The sequence below is a fragment of the Aythya ferina genome (genome assembly GCF_964211825.1).
Source record: "Aythya ferina genome assembly, chromosome: 8".
Classification (NCBI taxonomy): Eukaryota; Metazoa; Chordata; class Aves; order Anseriformes; family Anatidae; genus Aythya; species Aythya ferina.
This window is the reverse complement of record NC_140304.1, coordinates 11,600,773-11,628,688: the sequence shown is the minus strand read 5'-3', so window position 1 is coordinate 11,628,688 and position 27,916 is coordinate 11,600,773. Positions and strand designations below refer to the sequence as shown.

The 27,916-nt window shown below is 41.5% G+C and overlaps 1 protein-coding gene across 16 annotated transcripts; it reads right to left on the bottom strand.

The window, feature by feature from the left end:
• Positions 1–1,137: 1,137 nt before the first annotated feature.
• Positions 1,138–27,870, bottom strand: SELE (selectin E). Of its 16 annotated transcripts, XM_084527178.1 has the most exons (20): positions 27,004–27,870; positions 25,976–26,113; positions 18,878–22,048; positions 15,755–15,814; positions 12,370–12,436; positions 11,553–11,936; positions 10,685–10,792; positions 9,563–9,748; positions 8,940–9,122; positions 8,298–8,483; positions 7,662–7,844; positions 7,015–7,200; positions 6,380–6,562; positions 5,736–5,918; positions 5,095–5,280; positions 4,276–4,461; positions 3,190–3,306; positions 2,723–2,744; positions 2,542–2,614; positions 1,138–2,190 (listed from the first exon to the last, which is right to left on the bottom strand). In XM_084527178.1, exons 5-19 carry the CDS (start codon positions 12,404–12,406, stop codon positions 2,557–2,559), a joined length of 2,388 nt encoding a protein of 795 aa, XP_084383304.1. In that variant the 5' UTR covers positions 12,407–12,436; positions 15,755–15,814; positions 18,878–22,048; positions 25,976–26,113; positions 27,004–27,870; the 3' UTR covers positions 1,138–2,190; positions 2,542–2,556. The 16 variants fall into 16 exon arrangements, with proteins under 16 accessions (XP_084383304.1, XP_084383307.1, XP_084383310.1 ...); XM_084527181.1 differs by lacking the exon at positions 15,755–15,814 and having other exon boundaries at positions 21,951–22,048; XM_084527184.1 differs by lacking the exon at positions 15,755–15,814 and having other exon boundaries at positions 21,980–22,048.
• Between the last annotated feature and the right edge of the window lie 46 nt (positions 27,871–27,916).

Sequence of the window (27,916 nt, the reverse complement as noted above, 5' to 3'; positions counted from 1 at the left end):
TTGTCTAGTCTCTTGTCTGGTAGAAATGGCCCTATAAGATCCCAGGAGAGGTAAAGAAAAGCTGCTAGAAGCACCAGCTCTGGTCACCTCCTGGGAGAAAAGCAGGGCTGCCCTGACTGTAGCAGGGGAGGAGCCGTCTCCAGAGGATGCTACAGGACTGTGCCTGTAGAGGACAACACCAAGGACAGGCTGGGGGACCCATGTGGTGGTTTAACTCTCAAAACAGCTCCTGCAGGGATTCAGAGCAGGGCGTTTCGGGCTAATCTCTGCGTCCCCTCAGGGAACCTGAAGGATTACTGCTCTACATCTGCTCACACGGTTGGGCCCCACCTTGCCGCCAAGGCGGGGGGGGAAGCACTGGCAGCCACTCTGTTTGCTAATCGGTTTGGGATAAACAGCAACGGGCACTATCCCTCGTGGTCCAGCAACTCCTGAGCATCTCCCTTGCTCCCTGGCCTGATGGCTTCTCTCGAGCCTTGCCTGGGGCAGGAATGCACCTCATGGTTCCTCAGGAGCTGCTACAGAGAGCTACAGCACAGCTCCCTCGGCTGTGCCAAGGGCCAGGGAAGGGCAGCTACAGCAGTGCCCAGCCATCAGTAGCCCAGGGCAGTCTGGTTACAGCCCAAGCCACAGTGGGGGTGGATGCCCCTGGATAGTCACCCCAACTCCCCAGAGCTGTGTTTACCAGCTAGCCCATGCTCTGCCAGCCCGCCACTAACATCCCAGCAGAAAGGCCTGGCAAAGTCCTGCATGGGTTTGTGCTGTTAACTGTGCATCAAGGTCACTACTTGTTTTTCTTTCTGCTCTCCTCTCCCTTCTGAGCATCTCCATCTCCAAGCTCACTGCTGGTCCAACCACCTGCTTTATGGGATGCATCACTGAGCCCTCCTCCTTCCTTTCAGGACCAGGAATGCTGGTTTCGGGTCTAGCTATGACTGTGCTGGCTCCCAGGTAGTCAGTGCCATCTGCCGGCTACTCTTTCCTTGACTGCTATGAAAACATGCAAAGCTGAATAAGAGAGCAAGCTCCGCAGACTTACTGTTTAACCAGTCCTTCCCCCACACCCTCATATTCGGCTCCTGAAACCACATATCCACAGTGCACATTTAAAAGATGAACGCTTTCAGAAAAGGAGCATTACATTTAAAATGTTTTATTAAATAATGTTACAAATAGAACAATACATATCAAATTCCAAGTCATGCAGATGTTTAATTTATGGTTATAACTTAAACATAACTTATGACTCATTTAAAGTCCTTTAAGAGCTCTATAAATCATACTTGCAATATATATATATATATATATATACACATACAAATCTGAGACTTCCATTTTATTTGCAAGTTATATGCAGGCATGTAATCTTACAAACATATCTGACATTTTAAAATGGCCTGTGCCCAGATCAGTGATCAGAGACCTACTCAGGAACAGGTGCTTTAAACATTTACTGTTAACAGCACAGAAATACCCACAGTAAAATTCACTCAAATTAAATATTTAAATATACACCTGTATTACAGTAATCCCATGGGGATGAGATCATTTCAGATCTACTTGCTGCATTCAGAAACTGAAGTACCTATTACAAGCACCAACATTCCTAGTGCTATTAGCAAAAAAGTCCACAAGCTTTCTGGGACATGCAGCAGAAACACAAGTAACCGTCCATTTATGTCAGGGACATCATCTTAAACTGATTTCAACAATAAACCAGATCAATGACTTCAAAGCAATTCAACAAATGTTTCTTAATCCCAATTATTTTGTTTCTGCAAGTATATCCCATATGTCTCCAGAGAAGACATCTCCAGCAGTGTAGTAAGTGATGTGAAATAATGCATGTCTTCACCTCACCTAGGTACCTTTGAGCAGAACAGAGGAGAAACCAGCCTCCTCTTTAGGCAGCAGCTTACTATTTGCTCACCATCTGGACAAGAGATGGCAAGCTCCCAGTTATGATAACTACATGACTGAATGCAGACAGTATTTTGCCAGAAGGCCAGAATTTTGCCCTCTGCTTGTTTGTCTTCAATGAAAATACCAGACAGCTTGAGTTCAAAATTTGAGCAATACACAAGGTGAATCATCTTGTCAGCAAGAGGTAAAAACATCTGGACAGCTGCTGATCTGCATGCAGTTTCATTTCCTGAAAACCTGAGACATAAGTAAAGATGGCTTCAATTCCTGCAGAGAGAACAAAATTCCACTATAAATTAGAAAATTGGCATAGATTTGTATTCGCTCTCATGTCAGAGGAATTTTGTATGCAGCAGGCAGCAAAAATGCACAAAAGTGTTCCTAATGTTATATACAGCTAGACAGGCAACTCAGCACTATCATCCTTTAGGAGCTGAATAACCATTTCCAAATAAATTGATCAGCTTCTTTAGGAACTTTTATGCAATACCAAGATGCATATTAGGTACCCCAAACTGCATATTGTTATTTCTGCAATTGTACAGCAATTAACAGTTCTGATTACTCCTGCGATTAAAAGGAAGACAACTGGGAAGTGTAGCGCTCTTGCATGCTTACCTGAAACACCTGAAGTTAAGCCATCTTGCCAACATGCTGGAAACTGCCTTCAATAGTAAGGCTCTGACAGCTGCTATAAAACAGAAATGAAAAGTACTTTAGCGATAGCTGTTACGTATCAAATGGATTTTAGAAAAGTGATTCCAATGCTTTTCATGCTGATTTTTGAGACACAACTTACCTGGAAGGAGTGAATTTCTTTGCTGCAAGAAGAAAGAAAAACATTATCATTTCAAGATGAAAGCCCTCTCATGAAAACTTTTTTAATTAAAAACTTTACTGTATATTTGATAAAGAAACATTGATCTAGCAACAGAAATCTCATAGGCAGTTATTACTGTGTTGTTATTAGCCCAATCTCAAACTCCCGCTCACTTTTCCTGGCAGTAATTACTGATGAATAGCTGTTTCTTTTCCCTCCCCTCTAATTATTTTCTTAAATTATTACTTTAAAAAAAAAAAAACAACAAACTTTTGGATGTTTAAATGCTCATTGTAAAGCCAAATGTAGCACATATGCAGGCTTTCTGAAAATAATTTGGTAATTTGTTTAAATGAGCTTTCACTTTTTCAAAAAGCCTTTTGAATCTGGAGGTACCACGCACACACACAAATCAGGAAGGTAAATAAAACAGTCCAATCTCTTACCTTTTTTTCTTAAGCGTCTTGCTAGCCAAAGGAATAATGATGCTGTGGTCAACACAGAGGCACTTGTGGCTGCTATACCCACATAGACATAATTGACTTGTTTGGCATGTTCAGAAGCTGAAAGAAAAAAGTTTCAGTGAGACCAGGACACACGTGAGGTCTTTGAAACCCTGTTTCTTCCTTTTCCTTGTGCTCTTCGGAAGAAACCAGTATTGCTGCTTGTCACTTGCTTGTTCTACCTCTTGCTGAGATAGGGGACATCCTGTGCACAAGATGAAATGCTACATGCCAAAAATTATAATTATCCCACCTGTTGCCAAAGCAATGGCAAGGCAATAGGCTAACTATCCCAGGGTCTGTCTAACCTCCAGCCACAAGCTAAAATTTATGCTCTCATAAAACTTATGCTCTCACATTCTGGTTCCTGCTGTGGTTTTGTCCTCTTTGAAGAGTTCCACTGAAACCAATGAAATTATTCAAGACTCCAAACTATGCCCAAATAAAGTGGAGTTGAACTCTTAGCATGTTAAGCAAAGACATTTCATGCGGACAAAGCATGTTCCTACTGAGAACAGGGACAGCTCTTACTGCCTTGGATGGGAAGGCAAGGCTGAGACTTTTGCCCTGTAAAATTACAGCCTTTCACAGAAAAGCTCTATGAGTTTCTTGGGTGAACTGCTCAGCTGAAGACTGATCACACCAACTTTACAAATCTATACTTTTTCCACTGAGAAGCAGACTGAAGAATGTAAAATCCCTACAAAGTTATACTTTTCTAGAAAAGCTCCTTATTTATATGCAAATAGCTCAAGATCATAAATACTTTATTATAGAACAAACAAAAACATCCAAAGTCAGGTTAAGGCTTTTGTTGTTTTTAAGAAACCAAGATTCCCCATCTAGACCTTTAAGGAATTTTCTCCTTTATTTTCAAGGAACATATTCAAAGATTTCATTACACTTTTTTCTTTGTGCACTAGAAGTTCTAACTCACTGGTTGCTGTTATCTTCTCTACCCTTACATATCTCCTTTACTTGACTAGAAACCCAGTGACACTTTTGTGTGTCTATTCATAGATAAAGTACCTTCACATGTGGGCAGACTGGCAGTCCAGTTTCCTGAGCTATTGCATTTCAGAACATGAGAACCACTGAGCTTCCATCCTTCTGAACAAGTGAAGTGGCAGGATGTGTTGTAAGTGAAGTTCCTAGTATCAGGTGAGCAAACCATAGAGCCTTTCTCAGGATGCGTCAGTGCTTCACATTGCACAGCTGAAATGCAGGAAGAAATGGAAATACAGGAAAAAACTGTTAAGAGTCATCTTAAGAAAGTGCCTTTCTTGTCTTTCGCCCTACTCTTTGCACTAGTAAATGTACACTACTTTCAAAGTAATTTGAATTTAACGTGGAAACAATTCACAGAGCCAAGATCACACATTTTTAAGGCAAGGCAGGTCACAGCTGAAAGCATAAGAACTCTGTTACCTCTAACCTCTACTGAGGCCATGATACACCCAACCTTGCACACCCAACCAAGGCTGGAGAGTGACTGAATTTAACCTGGACCCTCAGGGAACAGGACTTCACATTGACAAGAAAATATTTCCCAACCCAGGAATTCTTAACTTTGAATTTTGGGAATGGCTCTGACCACTGTCCTTCTGTCATGCACTGGAGGGGCCCTCCAGAACACAGCCCTCCTGGCAGTCGAAATCACAACAGGAGCGATAGACAAGATCTCAAGGGACATGGTCACAGGTCACAAAACCTGGCCAGGTTACAGCCTCACACCTCACAGCTGCAACATCAGGATCCCAAGAGCAGTCGGCACAGATATCTAAGGAAGTCAGCATGCTAATGCTGATAGCCTCAAGTGCTCGGGTGCGCAGGGATAAGGAAAGGTACCTTCACAGGATGGCTGCTCCTCTGTCCAATCCCCAGAAGATCCACAATGCAGTGTGGCTAGTCCCTTCAGCACAAATCCTTCCTCACAAGTGAACGTGCAGTTGGTACCCCAGGCGACATTTGCAGAGGGATTGGAGCAGGTCACAGAGCCATGAGCAATGGGTGTTAAGGCAGGGCAGGTCACAGCTGAAAGCATAAGAACTCCATTACCTCTAACCTCTGCTGAGGCCATGACACTACCTTGCACACCCAACCAGGCTGAAGACTGACTGAATTTAACCTGGACCCTCAGGGAATAGCATTTCAGTGTGTTGCACATTGACAAAGAAATATTTCCCATCCCAGGAATTCTTAACTTCGCATTTTGGGAATACCTCTGACACTGTCCTGCCATGCACTCAGTGCTGGAGGGGCTCTCCAGAACACAGCCCTCATGGCAGTCGAAATCACAACAGGAGCGATAGACAAAATTACAAGGGACATGGTCACAGGTCCTAAAACCTTCTGGCCAGGTTACAGCCTCACACCTCACAGCTGTAACATACAGATTCCAAGAGCAGTTGGAACAGATGTCTAAGGAATTCAGCATGCTAATGCTGAAAGCCCAAAGTGCTCGGGTGGCCAGGGATAAGGAAAGGTACCTTCACAGGATGGCTGCTCCTCTGTCCAATTCCCAGAAGATTCACACTGCAGTGTGTCTGGTCCTTTCAGGACAAATCCTTCCTCACAAGTGAACGTGCAGTTGGTACCCCAGCTGACATTCACAGAGGGATCGGAGCAGGTCACAGAGCCATGAACAATGGATGGAGCAGGGCAGGTCAAAGCTGAAAGCATAAGAACTCCATTACCTCTAACCTCTAATGAGGCCATGATACACCCAACCTTACACACCCTACCCAGGCTGGAGACTGACTGAATTTAACTTGGACCCTCAGGGAATAGGATTTCAGCATGATGCACGTTGACAAGAAAATATTTCCCAACCCAGGAATTCTTAACTTTGCATTTTGGGAATGGCTCCGACCACTTTCCTTCTGCCATGCACACAGTGCTAGAGGGGCCCTCCAGAACACAGCCCTCCTGGCAGTCGAAATCACAACAGGAACAATGGACAAGATCTCAAGGGACATGGTCACAGGTCACAAAACCTGGCCAGGTTACAGCCTCACACCTCACAGCTGCAACATCAGGATCCCAAGAGCAGTCGGCACAGATATCTAAGGAAGTCAGCATGCTAATGCTGATAGCCTCAAGTGCTCGGGTGCGCAGGGATAAGGAAAGGTACCTTCACAGGATGGCTGCTCCTCTGTCCAATTCCCAGAAGATTCACACTGCAGTGTGTCTGGTCCTTTCAGGACAAATCCTTCCTCACAAGTGAACGTGCAGTTGGTACCCCAGCTGACATTCGCAGAGGAATCGGAGCAGGTCACAGAGCCATGAGCAATGGATGGAGCAGGGCAGGTCACAGCTGAAAGCATAAGAACTCCATTACCTCTAACCTCTACTGAGGCCATGACACTACCTTGCACACCCAACCATGCTGAAGACTGACTGAATTTAACCTGGACCCTCAGGGAATAGGATTTCAGTGTGATTCACGTTGACAAAGAAATATTTCCTAACCCAGGGATTCTTAACTTTGCATTTTGGGAATGGCTCTGACCACTGTCCTTCTGCCACGCACTGGAGGGGTCCTCCAGAACACAGCCCTCCTGGCAGTCGAAATCACAACAGGAGCAATAGACAAGATCTCAAGGGACACGGTCACAGGTCCTAAAACCTTCTGGCCAGGTTACAGCCTCACACCTCACAGCTGTAACATACGCATCCCAGGAGCATTCAGCATAGATGTCTAAGGAATTCTTCACGCTAATGCTGAAAGCCAAAAGTGCTCGGGTGCGCAGGGATAAGGAAAGGTACCTTCACAGGATGGCTGCTCCTCTGTCCAATTCCCAGAAGGTTCACAATGCAGTGTGGTTGGTCCTTTCAGGACAAATCCTTCTTCACAAGTGAACGTGCAGTTGGTACCCCAGCTGACATTCACAGAGGGATCGGAGCAGGTCACAGAGCCATTAGCAATGGGTGTTAAGGCAGGGCAGGTCACAGCTGAAAGCATAAGAACTCCGTTACCTCTAACCTCTACTGAGGCCATGATACACCCAACCTTACACACCCTACCCAGGCTGGAGAGTGAGTGAATTTAACCTGGACCCTCAGGGAATAGCATTTCAGCGTGTTCCATATTGACAAAGAAATATTTCCTAACCCAGGAATTCTTAACTTTGCATTTTGGGAATGCCTCTGACTACTGTCCTGCCATGCACACAGTGCTGGAGGGGCTCTCCACAACACAGCCCTCATGGCAGTGGAAATCACAACAGGAGCGATAGACAAAATTTCAAGGGACATGGTCACAGGAAAATAAAGCTTCTGGCCAGGTTACAGCCTCACACTTCACAGCTGTAACATACGCATCCCAAGAGAAGGCAGCACAGATATCTAAGGAAGTCAGCATGCTAATGCTGAAAGCCCAAAGTGCTCAGGTGGCCAGGGATAAGGAAAGGTACCTTCACAGGATGGCTGTTCCTCTGTCCAATTCCCAGAAGATCCACACTGCAATGTGTCTGGTCCTTTCAGGACAAATCCTTCCTCACAAGTGAACGTGCAGTTGGTATCCCAGGCGACATTTGCAGAGGGATCGGAGCAGGTCACAGAGCCATGAGCAATGGATGGAGCAGGGCAGGTCACAGCTGAAAGCATAAGAACTCCATTACCTCTAACCTCTAATGAGGCCATGACACTACCTTGCACACCCAACCAGGGCTGAAGACTGACTGAATTTAACCTGGACCCTCAGGGAATAGGATTTCAGCATGATGCACGTTGACAAGAAAATATTTGTCAACCCAGGAATTCTTGACTTTGCATTTTGGAAATGGCTCCGACCACTTTCCTTCTGCCATGCACACAGTGCTGGAGGGGCCCTCCAGAACACAGCCCTCCTGGCAGTCGAAATCACAACAGGAGCGATAGACAAGATCTTAAGGGACATGGTCACAGGAAAATAAAGCTTCTGGCCAGGTTACAGCCTCACACCTCACAGCTGTAACATACAAATCCCAAGAGCAAAGATATCTAAGGAATTCAACAGGCTAATGCTGATAGCCTCAAGTGCTCGGGTGCGCAGGAATAACAAAAGGTACCTTCACAGGATGGCTGTTCCTCTGTCCAATTCCCAGAAGATCCACAATGCAGTGTGGCTAGTCCCTTCAGCACAAATCCTTCCTCACAAGTGAACGTGCAGTTGGTACCCCAGGCGACATTTGCAGAGGGATTGGAGCAGGTCACAGAGCCATGAGCAATGGGTGTTAAGGCAGGGCAGGTCACAGCTGAAAGCATAAGAACTCCATTACCTCTAACCTCTAATGAGGCCATGACACTACCTTGCACACCCAACCAGGCTGAAGACTGACTGAATTTAACCTGGACCCTCAGGGAATAGGATTTCAGCATGATGCACATTGACAAGAAAATATTTCCCAACCCAGGAATTCTTAACCTTGCATTTTGGGAATGCCTCTGACCATTGTCCTTCTGCCATGCACTCAGTGCTGTAGGGGCCCTCCAGAACACAGCCCTCCTGGCAGTCGAAATCACAACAGGAGCGATAGACAAGATCTCAAGGGACATGGTCACCGGTCATAAAACCTGGCCAGGTTACAGCCTCACACCTCACAGCTGCAACATCAGGATCCCAAGAGCAGTCGGCACAGATATCTAAGGAAGTCAGCAAGCTAATGCTGATAGCCTCAAGTGCTCGGGTGCGCAGGGATAAGGAAAGGTACCTTCACAGGATGGCTGCTCCTCTGTCCAATTCCCAGAAGATTCACACTGCAGTGTGTCTGGTCCTTTCAGGACAAATCCTTCCTCACAATTGAACGTGCAGTTGGTACCCCAGCTGACATTCACAGAGGGATCGGAGCAGGTCACAGAGCCATGAGCAATGGATGGAGCAGGGCAGGTCACAGCTGAAAGCATAAGAATTCCATTACCTCTAACCTCTACTGAGGCCATGACACTACCTTGCACACCCAACCAGGGCTGGAGACTGACTGAATTTAACCTGGACCCTCAGGGAATAGGATTTCAGTGTGTTGCACATTGACAAAGAAATATTTCCCAACCCAGGGATTCTTAACTTTAAATTTTGGAAATGGCTCTGACCACTGTCCTTCTGCCATGCACTGGAGGGGTCCTCCAGAACACAGCCCTCCTGGCAGTCGAAATCACAACAGGAGCAATAGACAAGATCTCAAGGGACATGGTAACAGGAAAATAAAGCTTCTGGCCAGGTTACAGCCTCACATTTCACAGCTGTAACATACAAATCCCTAGAGCAGTCAGCACAGATGTCTAAGGAATTCAGCATGTCCCAAGTGCTCGGGTGCGTAGGGATAAGGAAAGGTACCTTCACAGGATGGCTGCTCCTCTGTCCAATTCCCAGAAGATTCACAATACAGTGTGTCTGGTCCTTTCAGGACAAATCCTTCCTCACAAGTGAACGTGCAGTTGGTACCCCAGGCGACATTCGCAGAGGGATTGGAGCAGGTCACAGAGCCATTAGCAATGGGTGTTAAGGCAGGGCAGGTCACAGCTGAAAGCATAAAAGACAGCACAGACATTAGTCTGGGACATACTGAAGTGTTTTTACTTTCCTGAAGCTTAGCAACATATCCATTCCAGAGAAGCAGCTTTAGAAAGGAGACTTATTATCCTACCATTTCAGCAAGCAGATAGGAGTTGAAAGATCTCAAAATGGAAGACTGACTGTTTTAAGACAAGGTTGTAAATTCATCTGCAGCTCATGACACCAGCTAGTTAATATCAAAAGTTTTCCCAGTTTGACTGCTGCTTGGTGATGTATGATGCTTTTACTTGCTTCTAACAATAGCTTATTGTATGCCAAACACCTCAAAAAATAGCTAGTCAGGAGTACTTGGCCTGATGTGAACAGTCAGACAAGATCTTCTCCATTCCCTGTTCTCCACTTAAAGACAGAAAAGGTTTTCCTTACTTTGTAGTCTAAACCAAGATTGGGACATTGGCCGCTTTATCTCTTTAGGATGAGGGAGACCTGTGTGCTGCAATACAATAGCATCTTCACCAGAGAATTAAAGTAATGGGCCAGAATCTCAGTTTGTATCCACTATGAGCTATGTATATGTATCCACAGAGCTATGTATAACGTGGAAATCCCATCTATCATAGTGTTATAATGTCACTTTTTCATGATGGAAGAGGGGCAGACCACTCCCCATAAAAATTACAGTATACTGGTTCCAATTTAGTCAGCTCATAGCCTTTTTCACACCAAACTGTGCATGGCAAGTTATAGGCAGAGCTCTCCAATGAATGGTTGCACTCAAGATTCCCATGATCAAATTTCGGTACCTCATCACAAGTCTTAACTTCAAAGAAGCACAAGGTACAGTCACTCTCTTTGGTTAACAAGGCAAATAAAGCCAGACAAACTGAGCACTAGTTAGCATGACCATCTCCCCAACTGGAAAGAAGGATGAAACAACCTTACCAAGTTCGCAATTCCTCCCATAGAATCCAGGGTTACATTCGCAGGTGTAATTGTTAAAACCCTCGTTGCATTGCCCATTGCCACTGCAGGTAAACTCATTGCAAGAAGCTGAAAAAAAAAAAAAAAAAAAAGAGTCAATCAAATAGAGTCAGCAATGGCCACTACTGAAACTTGGCTGGTGCTTCATTTATCTTTCTGGCACTAAACAAGCACTTTGTACAGCAAAAGAAAATCAGGAAATTTTGCTATATAAGGCTATCCCATCATTTCACAGAATCATTTCAGAAATCAATAGCTTTGACAAACTAGCTCACACGGAAAGAATTCCACCGGCTGGAAACTCCATGACCACTTGTTCTCAGTTATTAGCAATAATTAAAATGTAAAAGGAACAATATACTATGGGGTTGGCAGAAATCCTCAGAGACATTCTTCATTAACTCACCACAGCTCTGATTTGGCAGATTTCACTTGGCTATTTTTGTGATAGATTTATTTTTTTGACCTCTCTCTACACAAATCTAAACCAGTGTTCTGTAGTTAGCAGAGACAGATGCCTCCAAAAGGACAACTCTCATCTAGCTCAGTCACCTACTTCAGAGTAGGATCACCCATCTTCTGGAAGAGACTGTTTCTCTCCACTGATTATGGAGAGGGTCTAATAACTCCCTTAGAAAAGATGGATGATATTCTGGGAGCTAGAAGGTAGGTGAGATCAATCCAGCTCTTAGAATAAGGTCAACCTCAGCTCTGTAAGGATAAATGTACTGGTGTTTACAGGGTTAGGTAGTTAGTATGTAAGGCCAGGTTAAACAACACTATCTCATCTCCACAAGGGCTCACTGAAAAGGACTTTCTGATACCATACCTCTATAGCACAAGGCGACCTTTTCTTTCGTACACCTCTCATCATTCCATTTGCCATCATCCTTCCCTCTTTTGATGTAGATTTCAACACAGTCCTCGTTTCCATTGCCATTTGGCTCATCTGTAGCCCAGTTTTTATCTTCGTTGTTCAGTGGTTCGTTTGTTGCTACCCAGGTCCAGTTATTATTAATTTTTCTGATTCCAATCCAGTAGTAACCCGGATTGAAGGGTAAGGCTTCATTGAGGTAGCCATTTATGCTCTTATTTTGAATGGCAACCAACTTAGCGTGATGGTTGTGGCACCACTCCTCTGCACCATCAAATGTCTCGTTTGTATTTGAATAAATGTATATCCAACAATTCACCCCCTCCAGTATTGTAAGCCCTGGAACAAAAAGATGGCAAAAAGTTGCTATCAGACTTTTTCCCCTCCTTCTCTAGAATAGGATCCATAAAACTCTACAAGTACTGCACGTTTGTCAATATCTGAAACAGCATAAAGTTAGCAGCAATTATTTTATAAATAATTAATCAGCAAGCTTCAAAACAGGTTATGTCACCATCAAGCACAGCAACTTCAGCCTGTGAAACTATGTCTGATCACACAAAGCTCTGCAGACTTCACAGTAAATCATAGTAGCCAATTACATCTTTGACAGGTAAGCAGGGCAACGTCCCATTGCAGCTACCGCTTTCTATGGGAATCCAGTCTCAAGCTAATTAGGTCACATTCAAAAAAAATCTGCTTAATTCTGAGCTTAAACCCAAGCACACTGACATTACCATCCATCTAGTTTTCTGCAGACATACACACTTACCATAAGCAAGAAGAGATAGGAACCACAAGCAAGTCATGTTTCTGAGTTTTGTCTTTTATGCAGATGGCTGGGAAAGATCAAAGGAACACATTTGTATGGAACATACGCTGCTTTTTTACAATACAGTATAAAATATCATTCACTTAATCTCTTCTATATCTAAATGATCTTTCTAAAGAATTAAATAAGACTGCAGTTCTTGGGAGATTAATCACCTAAAACAGTTCTAAACGTCAAGATAGTTTTAAAATAGTTTTTTAAAAACTAACAGAATTTTACCTATCCAGTCTTCCTCTAGCTGAGCAATGAAATATAATAAAAGTCCATTTATACTCACAGGTGTAGCTGTATTGGTCAGGTGCTATAGAAATCCTCTATTATTTAGCAGGGACTGCTGGATATTAGTTAAACTGCTGAATATGGACTTGAAGATTCAACTCAAAGCATCCAGACATCCAGACTCTGTGCCCCTTGCCTTTACTACTGCCTTTTATTCTCTCAGCCAGCCTGTCCTTCATAGTACGGGAAATCCCGCATGGAAAAAAAAAAATTCTTGGAAAACCCCAGGATCACACCCTTACAAACTAAGCTTGATGTTTCCCCTTGCCAATCAACCCTCCCACAAAGACTTGCTGTGCTGACAAGCTGCCAAGTGCTGGATTACAGTTTTACTGACAGAAACACACAATTCCGGGATATCAGGAAAGAGCAAGAAGAGTTTGCTGCATGAGTAAGCAGATTCCAGCTTTTCTCCTAGAAAGTTTTACACCCAAGAGGCACCAGCTCTTTGGGCATCTCAGTAAGAAAGGCACTGAAATCAAAAGCTGGTTAACTAGTTTGAGTAAAAGATGAAAATTGCAGCACTGGGTGAGCCCTTCCTTCTGGATCACAGCATGCTGTGCAAAGTTCCCATCTATGGTGGAGTTCACCAGCTCCAGATTTATTAGTGGCCATACAGGGTCTTGTTCACAATATAAATTCAACTGCTGATAACTGTCAAGCACACAGGCTTTGCTTTGACCTAATTATCTAATTATCTAATTGTATGCATGTAGGGTATCTATAGGCTATCTTCTAGGGTAGGCATATAGGGTATCTATAAGAAGCACATCAACTTCAGCAGATCTTTTCCTCAAAACTAGGACAAGGCATAGCACATTCTCTTAAAAATCAGCACAACAAGTGCCTTAAGAATGGAAATATATCAACCTCTTTCTAAGTGAGTTATGTTAAGATATGCCTTTCAATACCAGCTGACATCTACCAGCACTGTATTCCACCTGGAGTTGGCAATGGTAAATATTACAGCAGAACAGGTAGGTCAGGTAAAGGCATAAAGCAGTTTCAAGAACTGGCTTTTACTTTTGTTGAAAAAGTAAAACATTTGTGAACACCCATAGCTAGATAAATCTCTGCCCATTCAGAGAAGGCAAAGAGAACAGAGTAAGCAGTATAAAATGGCACCAGTTCATATCAAAATACCAGTTTCCTAGAACTTGCAATGAAGTCCTTGAAAGCCTGTCAAAATCAGCTACCGATTAGAGTGAGAATTAAAAAGAGCATGCTGAATATTTGCAGGGAGAGGCAGGTGTGAACTAGGAAAGCTAGAACCAGACGTGCTGTCAAGAAACTCTGAAAAGTTGAGGTTAACTCCTGGCTATTCTACAGCCACGTTCTGTGACCTCAGGCCTGGGCCAACTTCTTATAACCACCAGACTTCCAGAGACTTACAGTTAGCATCAGGTCAGAACTGATTTCTTTAGCCTCAGCTGCTCATCTGGAAATTGGGAATGAAAACACTTCTTGTCTGCCAACCTGTCTGTCAGTGTTCTTCAGACTGTAAACTCTAACAGACTGGTACTTTTAATGCATCTGTACAGTATATCACACAGCAGGGCAAAATTCCATGGGGTTTGTGTTATCCTAACACTATTATAGTAATAATAATAAGTTTTGATAGAACAGCTATTTTCTTCTCCTAAAATATTAATCAGGTGTTATAGATGTAGACACAGAAGAATTATAGACAATTCCAGAGAAGTTCCTGTCCCCTCCAGAGCCAGAAGAGGGAAAAATAATTCACCTCTTCCTGGAGATTCACTTTTTCAAACTGTGTTACAAGCTTCCTACTGGTAAACGCTCAACCTTCTCATGGCAGAGGCTCTGAAGTTGAGTTGAAGAAACTGCACCAGAATCGCTTTAACAGTGGAATCTCCAGAGGAAGGAAGAGAGGGTTTCACAGTTTACAATAGTCTTCCTTCACAAGGACTGTCTGGGACTGACTGTCTGCAGCAGATAAAGACAAAAAAAAACACAATGCAAGCCTAAAAGCAATATGCCTGTAATAACTCCAGCCTAAAAAAAGACTGCCTCTTTTTGTTGGCAGTGTTTCACTGTGCAACACTGACTTGGGGCTCTTTTTGGTTTTTCCCAGGGAATTCTGCCACCCACTGATTATATTTTTAATCTCCTTTTAATGTAATGGAAGACAAATACAAACAAAATTTTCAGAAAAAAAAAAAGCATGAAAAGCATTTAAAGGCATACAACTCAGAGGTCTAAGTCTCGTTAAATTTAAAGGTACTTAAAAATTTCAACTCCATTGTTGTTCAGGAAGACTGGGATTTCTGTGAGCTAAAGATCATACTGAAACCTAAGATACACAGGTGTTTCAGGAAAAATGTACCTCTGACACAGTTGTCTAGTTTAAACTGCAGGTATTCAAGCTAGAAATGCTATCCAGCCTGCCTCTTAACTGGTTTCTATATTACAGATTTATTTTCTTTTCATCATTTTTTCACGCTTGCATTTTTTCTTCCTTTGGCAACTAATTCGAGAACACAATAAAGAACTTCATTTCTTGTACTGCACTGAGCTGGTTGCAGTTGTCTGCTCCCAACTCGTCCTAAAAAAATGCTCAGCACTTCTTGCTCTTATACACACCAGACCTTCATTTCCACAAGTGAAAGCCTAGCTTCTTCAAAGTGAAGGGGAATACTCCAGATCACCTCATTTCTGTTACAGATAGAAGCGTCTATCAAGGATTATCTAATGACAGCTGATTTTCTAGTAGGAAAGCTTAGCTGATAACCCAGCATGGGACAAAAAGGCAAGGAAAGGCTATATACACATATTAGGAATAAGAGTAACTAAAACCATTTGGGTCTGCTATTTAAAGAGAGAGCCATTGACAGAGAACACAACAAATTTCATTTCTTTCTGTACAGAGAAAGGTTAGCAGATCCTCACTACAATAGTGTTGTGTACTGGGAAAAAAGAACAAGTCAGAGTATGGCAAGACTGGAGTGAAGGCTACATTTGTTGTGTACAATCAAATTAGTGTTCAAGGATCCAACGAAGTTTTCTCCAAACCCTCAGTAATTACCTTAGAGCATGTGGAAAGGTGTCGGATGGCTGGTGAAAAGCAAGGATTGCCTCTCTACACCTGGAAGTTAATTACAAATCAGGTTGTCCACACAAACACCTAGAAAGATACTAGAACTTCACTGGAGAAATATTAAAGAAACCTGAAAAATCAGCAAAAGGATACTAAGATCTGCCAATAATAAATCAATCATATCAATTTTCTTGACAGCTATCTAGTTTTGTTTGTAGTTCAAGGCTACAAAACCAAAACAAGCAGTGTGCTATATATTGCTGTAATCAAAACACTTAATACTGTCCCAAGAGGCATTCTTACAAGCAAGTGACACAGGGCTAGCTGAAATTATCATAAAATGAGCATGCAAGGCATTTAACCACTACTTGAAGGGCAGTTTTTCAAAGACCACTGTCAGTCTCAGGACTGTACAAACGAGCCGTGCAAGGGCTTATGCTGACCTTAACATGACCTAATGTGCACTGGATTGCAAAATATCATCTAAAATACTCAAATTTTGCAGACACCAAGCTTTGAGGAATTGCAAGGGTTCCAAAGGACTAGTGTAGGCTTCAGGATGATTTGATCAGTTACAGACATGATCTGAATAAAATGAGGAAACTCAATAGAAAAAACAAAACAAAACAAAACACTATTTTCAAAACAAAACAAAAAAAATAGCAGCAAACTTGGAAATCACTGGCTAGACAGGAACATTGTAGAAAAAGAACTAGTGTTATAACAGCTCACAAACATAAAACAAACTTAACAATTTGTTGTCATTTTTAAAAACAGGAAATGCTGTTCTGGTATGTAACAAGAAGAATGTTTTAAGGCAAATATTGCAATTACTCCATCCAATCTGCCATTGCCAAATCTTAACTGGGGTATTGCACCTGATCTTCCAAACTGCAGTTTTAAGAAGGTACAGGCAGATAACATACAGTCAAATCCTTAGCAAGACAGATGACACGTTTATGACATGAGCAAAGTTTTATTTATTCTCATATAGAAGAGAATTGATGACCATCTCATACACTCCTGATACCCTGCATTATATTCAAGCAAAAAATTTTAAAATTAATTTACTGATTTTATTTCTTACACACATCCTCATTTTGCTTGCTTCCCTGACAACACATGCATACGCTTGCTCGCTGTAAAAACTGAAGAGAGTTAACCATTATAACATCTCCAGCCAAAAAAAAAAAAAAAAAGAATAATAGATTAAAAGTCTACATGATCTTCTACAACCTACAAAGTATTTTAGAGTGCTTAGGAGTAATGCAATGAACATTTCTTTAAGTCCACTGGTATATAACAAGTAGTGGTTGGATTAATTTGCCGTGATAAAGTTTTAAAGGAAATTTTTCTAAATGCCAAGGCCATGCAGTGCTAGAACAGCTCTTTGTAGAGACTAGCTTTCCTTTGGAGATTTAAGTCCTGGTTTGAGAAAATTTTGTGTCTTTATCAATAGCTTATGGAAATGGGAGGCAATGAGAAATTTTAAATGATTAAAATTCTTAATTGAACTTGCTAGAATAACAAAAATAAGACAAATACAGGATATTGTAAGTTGTTAGATAACATGAGTGTATATCTGTATGTATATACATATAGAAAGAGACAGATGTTTGCCATGTTTTGTTTAAAGAACAGCTCTTTACCTATATTAAAAGATTACACCTACATTTACACATTTCTAAGTCACTATTTCTTTTAAAAGAATCAGTGAAGCTTTTATGCCAGACAAAAACACTTAAACACCTCTGTGAGTAACCCAGTTCCATCTCTCTAAAGTAGGCATATTTGCCATTCAACTATGAACAAATCTGATAAGTATTTATTTCAAAATAGTTTGTAAAGCAGATATTTCTCCTGTGGCAAAGAGCTGTAAAACCTGAAATTTTGAAGTCACAGAAAAAACTCCAATTTTACCCACAGCAATATTCTGTAGAAGAGGAAGAATAAGAGCCGTAGCCAGCCTTGAAGGGAAAAGGAGTTGTGGAGCCAGTACTGAAGGTGCTTCCTGTTTGGACAGGAGCTTGAAACACTAATTCTTTAAAAATTCGGAGACAAAAGATACAATACACAAGTTTTCCCTGAGGTCTTGATGGGAAAAGATAATTTCCAAAGACATACTCATCCCTCAGCCTCTGTCTCATTAAGTGTGAATAAGGCAGGTAATACAACTGCTACAAAAGCTGGAATTTCTCAGGCTTCCTAAGACAGTCTCCACTCTGTCTGGAGCAAAACCCCAGGAGACAGAAAATCTTATCTCCACTTGTCATTTCAGGAACTCTCCAATGTGACTCACATGCTCAATTTCCTCTAGATAGGCCAAAATTCACATTCAGTAATCTAACTCGAGTCCAGGGATCACTTGCACTGGCAAGGTGTGATTCAGAGCACTGAACATGAAAATATACAAAGGAACAAAGGAAAGTTTGGAGAGTGGCAGCGCCTCCTAACACCTTGAATTAAGATCAAAGTGGGGCTAGGCTTAACTTCTAGAGCTTGATTGCCTGCAGTTGCAGACGGAGCTGACACCACGGCAAGCCTGATTATTTCTAGAGCTCTACTGCTGGATTCCATGGCACTGGCTCAGAGCCTCACCACCCTCCAAACACATGTAAGGAAGAAAAACTATATGATCCACATGTAAACATTCATTTTACTGCCCAGCTCCATTTCACACTCCCATGCTCTCAACAGAGCCTTTAATATCCAAGTCTGAAGTAAAAAAACTAACATTTTTCTCTAAGAAAATAAGGACTCCCCAACCCTTGGTGCACATTATTTCTTTTTTTTTCTTTCTTTTCTTCATCAATAGGCATTTATTCATCCTTTATAATCACATATGACTGCAATTGATAGAGTCTGGTTCTTTATCATCAGAATAGATTACTTTCATAATAAGTGTTGGATCAGTCCGAGCTGAAGGGATTACTATTTATCACCTCTAAACAATACTGGACCTGAAAGCAACATTACTTGAAGTGGTTAAGAGTTCAGTTTATTTGTGTTTCTTCTAAGTGAAGAAAATCCACGTTAGACCAACTGCACAAACTACAGAAAAGAAGATACTCAATCATCAAAACAGAATGAAAGGTTCGGGTTCATACCTACCTAAAAATAAGTTAAGAGTCCAGTTGCTCTATACTCTATAAATTCAAAGACTAAGGTATATCTAAAAGATAAGTCAAAGGAGCTCCATTCTGCCTCCATTAATAAAAATGAGAGCAAATATACTTGCTTAGATGCTTAAAGCAATGGGAATGGAATCCAGAACAAACTTTACAGTATTCTAATAATTTCATCTCCTATTCAGGTTGCAGAATTACCTAGCAATTATACTAAATAAACTCAAGCCACCAATGCTATAGGCTTATATCTGTCTTCTAAGATAGGATTTAATTGTCCTCCCCTGAAATAAACAGTTTACATGCACTCTTGAAGGCATTTCCTAGACTTAAAACAAGCAATCAGAATCCACTCCCATGTATACAAAACTACTTCCTGAACTTGGCACTCACTGAATGCCAGAATTTGGGAAAACAGCTATTCTTTCTCTTACTCCATATGCCAATGTCCCTCCTCTCAAAGGAGAACTATTGCTATAGCTAAACCTGCCCACAGACATGAACATTAGTAAGTCACCACGTGAAATAACCTATTTTTTTTTTTTTCCAATCAATCCATGCCCAGAATCCTGCTACATTCCCATTCATCTTCGCTTCTTCATTCCAATTTTTACCTCTGATCTAGGTAGCCCCTAACACCACGACTAAGGAGGGACATAGTTTCCCTCTTGGGCACCTCTAGCACTAAACTCATCATTCAAAATATTCTCTTCTCTCTGTTGCATAAATCCAAGTATGAGTTTACCTTGAAGAAAATGAGCTGCAGCTGAAATGCTTTTATAGTCAGGTTGTTATAGGTTATAGAAATTAACTTGGATCAATTAAACAGCTCATTCACACTGATCATCCCTACAGGCCACAAATTAACAGCTGGGATTCTAAGACCATCATCTGCACACTGTGCTTCCATCGTGCCCCCACCACATGCTGCAGGGCATGGGCACTAAGGGCAGGGAGGGACAACTGAAGGACAGAAAGCCCCAAAAGACAAATCCAGCAGATTGTTTTCACAGAGCAAGTGAATTCTACAGGTGGTTGTGTGCTGTTTATCACTGTTCAAAATGGAAAAAACTAACTTAAGGGCATTTAGGAGAACTAGGTGAACAATACCTCCTGGTAGGACACTAGACTGTCCAAACAATAGAAATGTTGCATCAGGTCCCCTCTAAAGAATTATCTTCCCAGGTGCCAAGTAGAAGATTGTGTGTAAGACCAGGGAAGCAGTAGCTAGGAAAGCTCAGAAAGAATGCGAGGGACTCTTTACAATTGGCAGGTAAGCAAAGAAGGTGATCAGGAGTCTTCTGAATACAAATCGATAAAGCTGGTATAAAACCGAAGTGGATACAAACCACTTTTTTGCAAGTAAACGTAGACTGGAAATTAGGAGGGAATTTCTAGCCAGCAGAGCAATGAGGTTAGAGAACAGCCTCCTGTGAGCTGAACAAAAAGCACGAATGTTTTGGTACAGATGTTGTTTCATTTCTGAAAGGGACAGTAACAAGAGCATTATCCATGAAAGTAAAGTAGGAAAGATTCAGCAGACAGCCCATATTCTCCTGCATCCTGGAGGTGGCCTTGGATTCTCCAGTACACAAACCAATACCCCGGCTCCTGCACTGACTACACATACACATATCCAGAAGATGTTAATACAAAGAGAGAATGTCATTATCCTCCATTTGTTCTGGCTTTTGGTGCCAATCTGGGGAGCTGTTAACCAGCAGATGTGAAGAAAACTTTTCATTCAAAGCCTCTTAAAACAATTGGGCCAAGCAGCAAAGCAGACCTGTGGTCCTAAGACGTCCACGACACACACGGCGTGCAACAGGATTTCATTTGCATCAGTATCAGGCATTCTTCTGCTCCATGCAAGTGCATGCTCTCACTCCATGATAAAGCATTTGCAAGTACTGCTGAAAGTTACCCTCATTTTATTTTCTCTCTCATGTGAGAGTTACATGCAATGGAAATCACCTACTTCAAAATTCTTCTTAATACTTTCCTGTAATACAACAACAGGCCAAACATATCCTTACATCTTGTGCCCTACTGTCAAAGACCTCAATAAAAGGAAAAATTTATAAAGCTGGAGTCCAAACTGATTGCTTCCCTTTTCCTGATTCTGGTAACCTGGATTTGCCTAATGGCTCGAGAGAAGCCCATGATAAGCTCCTTGGTTTCACTGCAACACAATGTATGCTTAGCACATTTGTATAACACTAATGCTTCTTGTCTAGTCAGTTACCATTCAGAGGCTGAAGACCAAAATAAACAAGGCTGTTTTGTCATTAAAATACTCCTGGCTAACAGGGCTGTGTTTGTTTAGGTGTTTTTTATTTTATTTTTTTCCTATTTGAATGAAATGCTACATTTGATATTAAAATGTAATTTACTGTCTTGCTTTTAAGATGTGCAAGTTAACTAGGATAGTCTGGGTGCTACTGAAAGCAAGCTAGAAATAACAGGTTTGAGACCTACACAATAAATGGATCCTCTTTTTTTTTTTTTCTTTTTGGCAGGATAAACCAGTGTCATCTGAACTCCACATTTCTGCAGCCAGGTGTCTTCTGCTACCTGAACCAGTTCCATTACAGCTGACTTAAACATCTCCACATACAACTGCAGTACAGCCACGTCTTCTCTTCCCCATTCCTCACATCAATCCTCATTGATAAAGCAAGAAATACTTGTCAATTTTTAATAACAGTTTCTCAAAAGTTCCACTCAAAGACAAATAATCTTTTACTACAGATAAGAAAGCCTCATAAGCCTGTATGTATGCTAGTTGCATTCATTTTACCCAACATTTATCCTGTACTTTCTTCAAAACACATTTAAGACACTTTCTTTTGTTGTTTGCTCTTTTGAGCAGGTCTTTAGCGCATTCTTCTGCTGTTAGGTTCGATAGGGGCACATACATGGATACCTTAAAATTTTTTTTGAGAACTCATATCTGTTTTCAAACTACCATTTAACGCACACATGTAACAATCTAGCTAAGGAATATAAAGACTTGAGATAAAGTTGCTGTATTGGATGTGTTAAGCTGGTGAACACACCAGCGCAAAGTTGAGGGCGCTGCATCCACCAGTGGTAAACTCCTCCACGGTTCCTTGAAGACTGCTTGTCCACTTCAGTGGTAGAAGAAAATGTTAAGCTGTGGACAAAAGATTCAGAAAGAGCACTCAGTAACCATCCATGTTTCCTGAACAAAGCAATTTTCCCTTGGGGCAGCTGGGGAAGAAAAATGATTCTAGAGAGTTACTATAGAAAGACACAAACATTGCAGCCTTTGTGGCACCACAAAGCCCAGCAGGAGTGCCATTAAGTGTGACAAGAATGTGTTTGTCCTTTGCCATTAGTTTCCATCGTGAAATATTTCACTCAATATGCAGGAACCCAATCCCTCAGCAGGAACGCTACCAGTGTCCCTATTGTCTACCTGTTCAGCTTTTACATCATACTCATGAACATGGTATTTTTTATTTTTCCCCATCTCTGCATGTGCTGGAATATATAACCAACCTTAACCAAGTTCAGATGTAGTAGTTGAACCAGTAAATTGGCTTGGATATCCCAGATTCAGTAGGATGACAGCGTAACCTCACGTGCTGTCACACTAAGACATAATCAACTACCGCAACATACACCGCAATATGGGCCCAAATCAAACCAGCATGTGAAGAGGTGAATTTTACTGGGGTTTGGAGACAACAGGAAAGACATACACAGGAACAGCCTCACTTTACAGTCATTTGGGTCCAATCCAAGGCCTGCAAACCATAATGGAAAACAAGCCAGCATGTCACCCAGATGAGAAAGAGTGTTGGCAACATTTGCTCTTATGGTCTGGCTAGAGCTAAACACAAAAAATACCCATTACACTACCTTAATTATTGCCGCACTGGTTTACTGTAATCTAGTTTGAGATGTTTATTATTTTTTTTTCCTCAGAACAATGGTTTTATGACAAGAGAGTAAAGACACATGTCACTTAGCCAAATAAGTAAGAACAAAGTCTTCACTTTTCAGAAAACAGTGCCGAACACTGTGCCACAATTAGTTATGAGCACACCCACCCCGAAAGGAAAGTCCCTCTCTGCAGGAGTCAGGCTGTCTCTGGTCTGAGACCCCTGTTGCCCCATGCCATCCTCTGTTTACTCCTGAGGCCCACAAAGTGACGCACTAAAAATTACCGCCAACAACAGGGGGGTTTTGTTGTTGGCCTGGACACCAGCAGGAAGCTGCGGTACCCCAGCAGGGCATAGAAAACTACTTTTGGACAAGGAGGGTGCTTTCAGAGGCAAAACCATTAACAAGCACATAACAAAGGTCAGTTTTGCCTGTTACTACTCAAACGCACGTCAGGTCAAGGCCAGATGCCCATTCTCTTTGTTAAGAGAGCTTAGCCTGTTGGAAGCACGGTGTTAAGTATTTCCATTGCCATCCTTGCCCTTGCTCATCAACTCTACCATTGTTTGTTGCTAGCTCCTTCCATGTATCACAGCTGAAATGGGGCAATCAAGCTTTCCACAGCCAAGACTGTACAACAGGCTTCTATGCTCAAGGGAATTAAATATCTTATTCCAGCTAAAAATAGAAAGGTGAGGTTCATTCAAACAAGCAACCTCTGCAAAGCCTTCTAAGGCACTAACTTCAACAGAAAGAAAAACTGGAATACCAAATACCATGCTAGAATAGTAGACAAAATAATTAAGAAACAATTTATATGTACAGAAGCTACCAAAATAAGAACAAAGCTTTGAGATTGACTGAAACAAGCCTAAAAAGCTACTAATACCATAGCCTAACAGAGGCCTTGCTAGTGGATTGGACTAATCAGAACAAAGTAAGTTTAAGCAGCCACTACATCAGCTCTACAACACTCTCTCAGTCTCCTGATGTTAAAAGGCACCTCACCCAGCCACAGCTTTTGTAATTTTCCCTGCCTGACTTGGAATATGCATGACAGCTGAGATGGTAGGATTGGGTTCCTATTTATAGCACTCCCTCACCTCTGTACTCTCTAAGGTATAGATGGTAGCAACCTAGCTTATTTTATCAGGGCTTTGTTTTTGCTCACAATATTGATGGTAGTCTGCACCTAAAAAGGTAGCATCTGAAATAGTAAAACGTTAAGATTTAAGGCAGCCAACAAAGCAGGTAAGTAATCTTCCCTGATTAGGAACCAAACAACCAGGCTTATGTAATGTGTTGCTTTCATTGTATTATGTAGTTAAGCTACTATACAGCTAAAAGTTAACGTTAATAATGACTTACTAGCTTTATATATTCATATGTTACTTCAAAGGTGTAGTCATGCTGAAACTTGTTTATAGAAGTAGTCTGAAACTTTTAAAAAAGTTGTAGACTTTAAAACATACATAGTACTGCTGTTCTGAGTAAGAACTATGCCCATATATCAGCACTGCAAGGAAATATGTTTTTTTTCCCTGTAGTTAACATAAACCTAATAATCAATAGGTTAATATTGATACTGTACAAGCTGGTCAAAGAAACTCTAACACTCAGTTTAGAGTTTCAGAAAGCAGGAATTCTTCTCTTGCAGTGCCAGGCACACAAGGGATCACCGCACCTAGTGTGCGGGCTGAATTGCTCGACTGCAAAGGTTATATGCAAACAAAGTATACATATTCATTAAATTTCCAAGGAATAATCAGTGTATTCATATTTCCCAAGAGTCATTAAAACATGCAAATATCCTTCACACATACGCATTTGTTTCTGCTGATGGTCATCAATCCTCCCCACTGTGTTTGCATGTTGAACCCAATTCTTCCAAATGCTCAGGCCATCTTCCTTTCTTATCTTCTTGTTTCAATTTAGGCATGTGTGCTGAGCTTAGCTGGTTATGCATCCAAAGCCATACGTACAGCACAAGTTCCTCACAACACGTACTGACGTGTCCTCCAGGCCTGGGTCCTCTTGCCCTCACTTTGAGGTACAAGTCTGTATTTCTTACGTACGGTGGTCAGCAATAGCATTAATCCTAATCCACTTGGAGCTGGAAGGCCAGTATAATACTTCTTAAAAATTTTTGAGCATCCAGGTCATTGCTTAGCTACTGGATCCATTTTCTTGGAAAAGTATGCTGCTGCTCGCTTATATTCCCCCAAGTGTTGGGGCAGGACACCGAGGGCTACAGCCTGCCTTTCATAGGTGAACAGTTCAAAAGGCTTTTCTAAACTAGACAGCCCTAAAACCAGGGCTTTCATCAAGGCTCTTTTAAGCTGACTCAGCCTTTCATTGGTCCACTGAAGGGAGCCCCTTGGTAATTCCAAAAATTCATGTGAAGGTTTCACCATCGGTCTGTAATTAGTAATCCACATGTGGCACCATCCCACCATTCCCAGGAATCCTCTTAATTCATAAACATTTTGAGTTTCTGGGAGTTGGCACGTAGCTTCCTTTCAGTATTTAACTGTCCCTTTAAGATTTCAAAACCCTAAACATTGTACAATTTCTTGTGCAATTTGAGCCTTCTCCTTCCACACTGGATACCCACTGAGTCCAAGGAAATTTCATTGTCAGTTCCAGACATTCTTCCCAAGGGTTGCCAGCTAGTAGTATATTATCAACATATTGTCTTATTCCCTTTTTGTTGTCTCCATAATTCTAATATTTTTTGCTAGCTAATCTCCAAAGATTGTTGGACTATTTTTAAATCCTTGTGGTAATACTGCAAAGTACATTGAGTTTTCCTTCCCATCTCCAGGTTCTCCCATTTGAAGGCAAAAAATTCCTGGCTCTCAGAATCAAGTGGGATGTAGAAAAAGGCATATTTTAAATCTAAAACTGTAACCATCCCTGTTCTTCAGTGAGAGCAGTTAATAACGTATATGGATTTACTACCACAGGGTGAATATCTTGAACAATTTGATTCATTCCTCTCAGATCCTGGACTAACTTGTAAGATTTCCCGTCAACTTTCTTAATGGGTAAAATTGGAGCATTATACTTAAATTCACACTCCCTCAACACCCCATATTCTAAAAATGTCCATATAAAAGGGACTAACCCAATTTTAGCTTCTAATTTTAAATGATATTGCTGCAAATCTTACCAGTGCTGATCCTGGCTTAAGATCTATCCTTATGGGTTCAGCCCTCTTTGATCTTCCTGGTATTTCTTCTGCCCAAGCAATGGGAATCACTGTGTCCTCAAATTCAAACAGGATTTCTCCTTCCCCTTGTTCAGTCTCCTGTAATAACATCATTGAAGCTTGGACAAATTTAGATTCAGGAATTAATACCTCTACTTCACCATTTTAAAACTTTATTTCAGCCACTAATTTTTCCAATAAGTCTTGACATATTAATGATTTTGGTGCACCTGACAGAAACAAAAAATGTTGTTACCCATTGTTTTCCAATTTAAAATTCTAAGGGTTTAAAGAAGGGTCTTGTTTCCAACTTTCCTGTCACACCAGTAATTCTTATAGTATCATATCCTAATTCATGTTTATTTGTATTTAAAACCAAGTAAGTGGCCCCTGTATCAACTAAACATTCTGTATCAGTTTCATCTTCCTCCAGCTTAATTTCAACCAGAGGTTCTGCTGGGGAAGTTTCCTCTGGTCCCCTTAGCTCTCTAGCTTCTACGGCCATTATAGGAATATTTAATCTCTTGGGCCCATATAGTAATGGATATTCATCTCCAGTGTCCCTCCTTCCTACAATAGGCACACTGAGTTCCTCCTATAGGGGGGCCTCAGCAGTCTTTACCATATTCTCTTCCTTGATAACCCCCTCTAAATCTACCTCCAGGTCCTCTTCAAGGATCATAAGTTTCTTCTAGCACAGCAATCAATCTAGCATTCCCTTTCTTTTTCTGTTAAATTACCCAAGCTGCATCAAATGATCTTCCCAAATCTCTAGCATCTGCCACCTGCAGCCAAAATTCAGAGACCAAATCAAAACAGTTAGCCAAGCTGGGGACTCTAACCTCTTTTTCCTCAAACCAAACGGGGACTCTAATCCCAGTCCCTGTCCTAAACCTAAACCTGAGTAGCTTTTGCTACAAAACCTGAGTAACTTTAGTAACTTTATGGGCAGATACCCAAATTTTCCAAAAGAATGCCTTTGTACTTACAAAACAGTGGTCTTTGCTCAGGGCCTCTTTGGTCTGGGGATTGGTGTCCTCTCCAAGAAACCCTCAGTGTTGGCTGAGGCTCCACAATCCCAGGAACTGTCGAGGCTTAAGAGCTATGTCCCACCTGGGTTGCCAAAACTGATAGTGTACAAGCTGGTTGAAGAAACTCTCTAACGCTCGATTTGAAGTTTTAGAAAGCAGGTGCTCTTCTATTGCAGCGCGAGGTGCACAAGGGATCACTGCACCTAGTGTACGTGCTGAGTTGCTCAAATACAAAGATTATATGCAAACAAAATATACATATTCATTAGATTTCCAAGGAGTAATCAATGTATTCATATTATCTCCTAGAAGTCATTAAAACATGCAAATGTCCCTCACACATGCACATTTGTTTCTACTGGTGATCTTTTGGGGTCTTCTTGTGCTCATTGATGGTCTTCCTCACTGTGTTTGCTGGTTGAACCCAGTTCTTGTACAAGCTCAGGCCATTTTGCTTTCTTATCTTGTTGCTTCTTCAACTTAAGCACACGTATTGAGCTTAGCTGGTTACATCTCCAAAGCCATATGCACAGTGTAAGTTCTTCACCTCGTCTTCTTCTAACACATCCTCCAGACCAGGGTCCTCTCACCCTCATTTTGAGATACAAGTCTGTATTTTCTTACAGTTGAAGCTGGCTGAGTAATACAAAGTTTTTAAACTTCCTTCTATCTAACTAAACATAGCAAAGGTTAGACCTATCTGCTCATAAAACATTTTAATTTTTGCTCCATTGATGGGGGGGAGGAAAAAACATATGTCCTTTTGGTTTGGTATCGGATCTAATTTATTCCAGATACTTGTGACTTTACAGTGAAGCCGTGTGCTTACTTAACTCAGGTGGCACACATAAAAATGAGATGAACAGCTGGT

Bases quoted from the DNA above. Each gene is read 5' to 3' on its own strand.
- SELE (XM_084527178.1), bottom strand. From the start codon at position 12,406: ATGACTTGCTTGTGGTTCCTATCTCTTCTTGCTTATG. The intron at 7,201-7,661 runs GTACCTTTCCTT...TTATGCTTTCAG, and splicing joins GGAACAGCCATCCTGTGAAG to CTGTGACCTGCCCTGCCTTA. The intron at 2,745-3,189 runs GTAAGAGATTGG...TTCTTCTTGCAG, and splicing joins AAGACGCTTAAGAAAAAAAG to CAAAGAAATTCACTCCTTCC.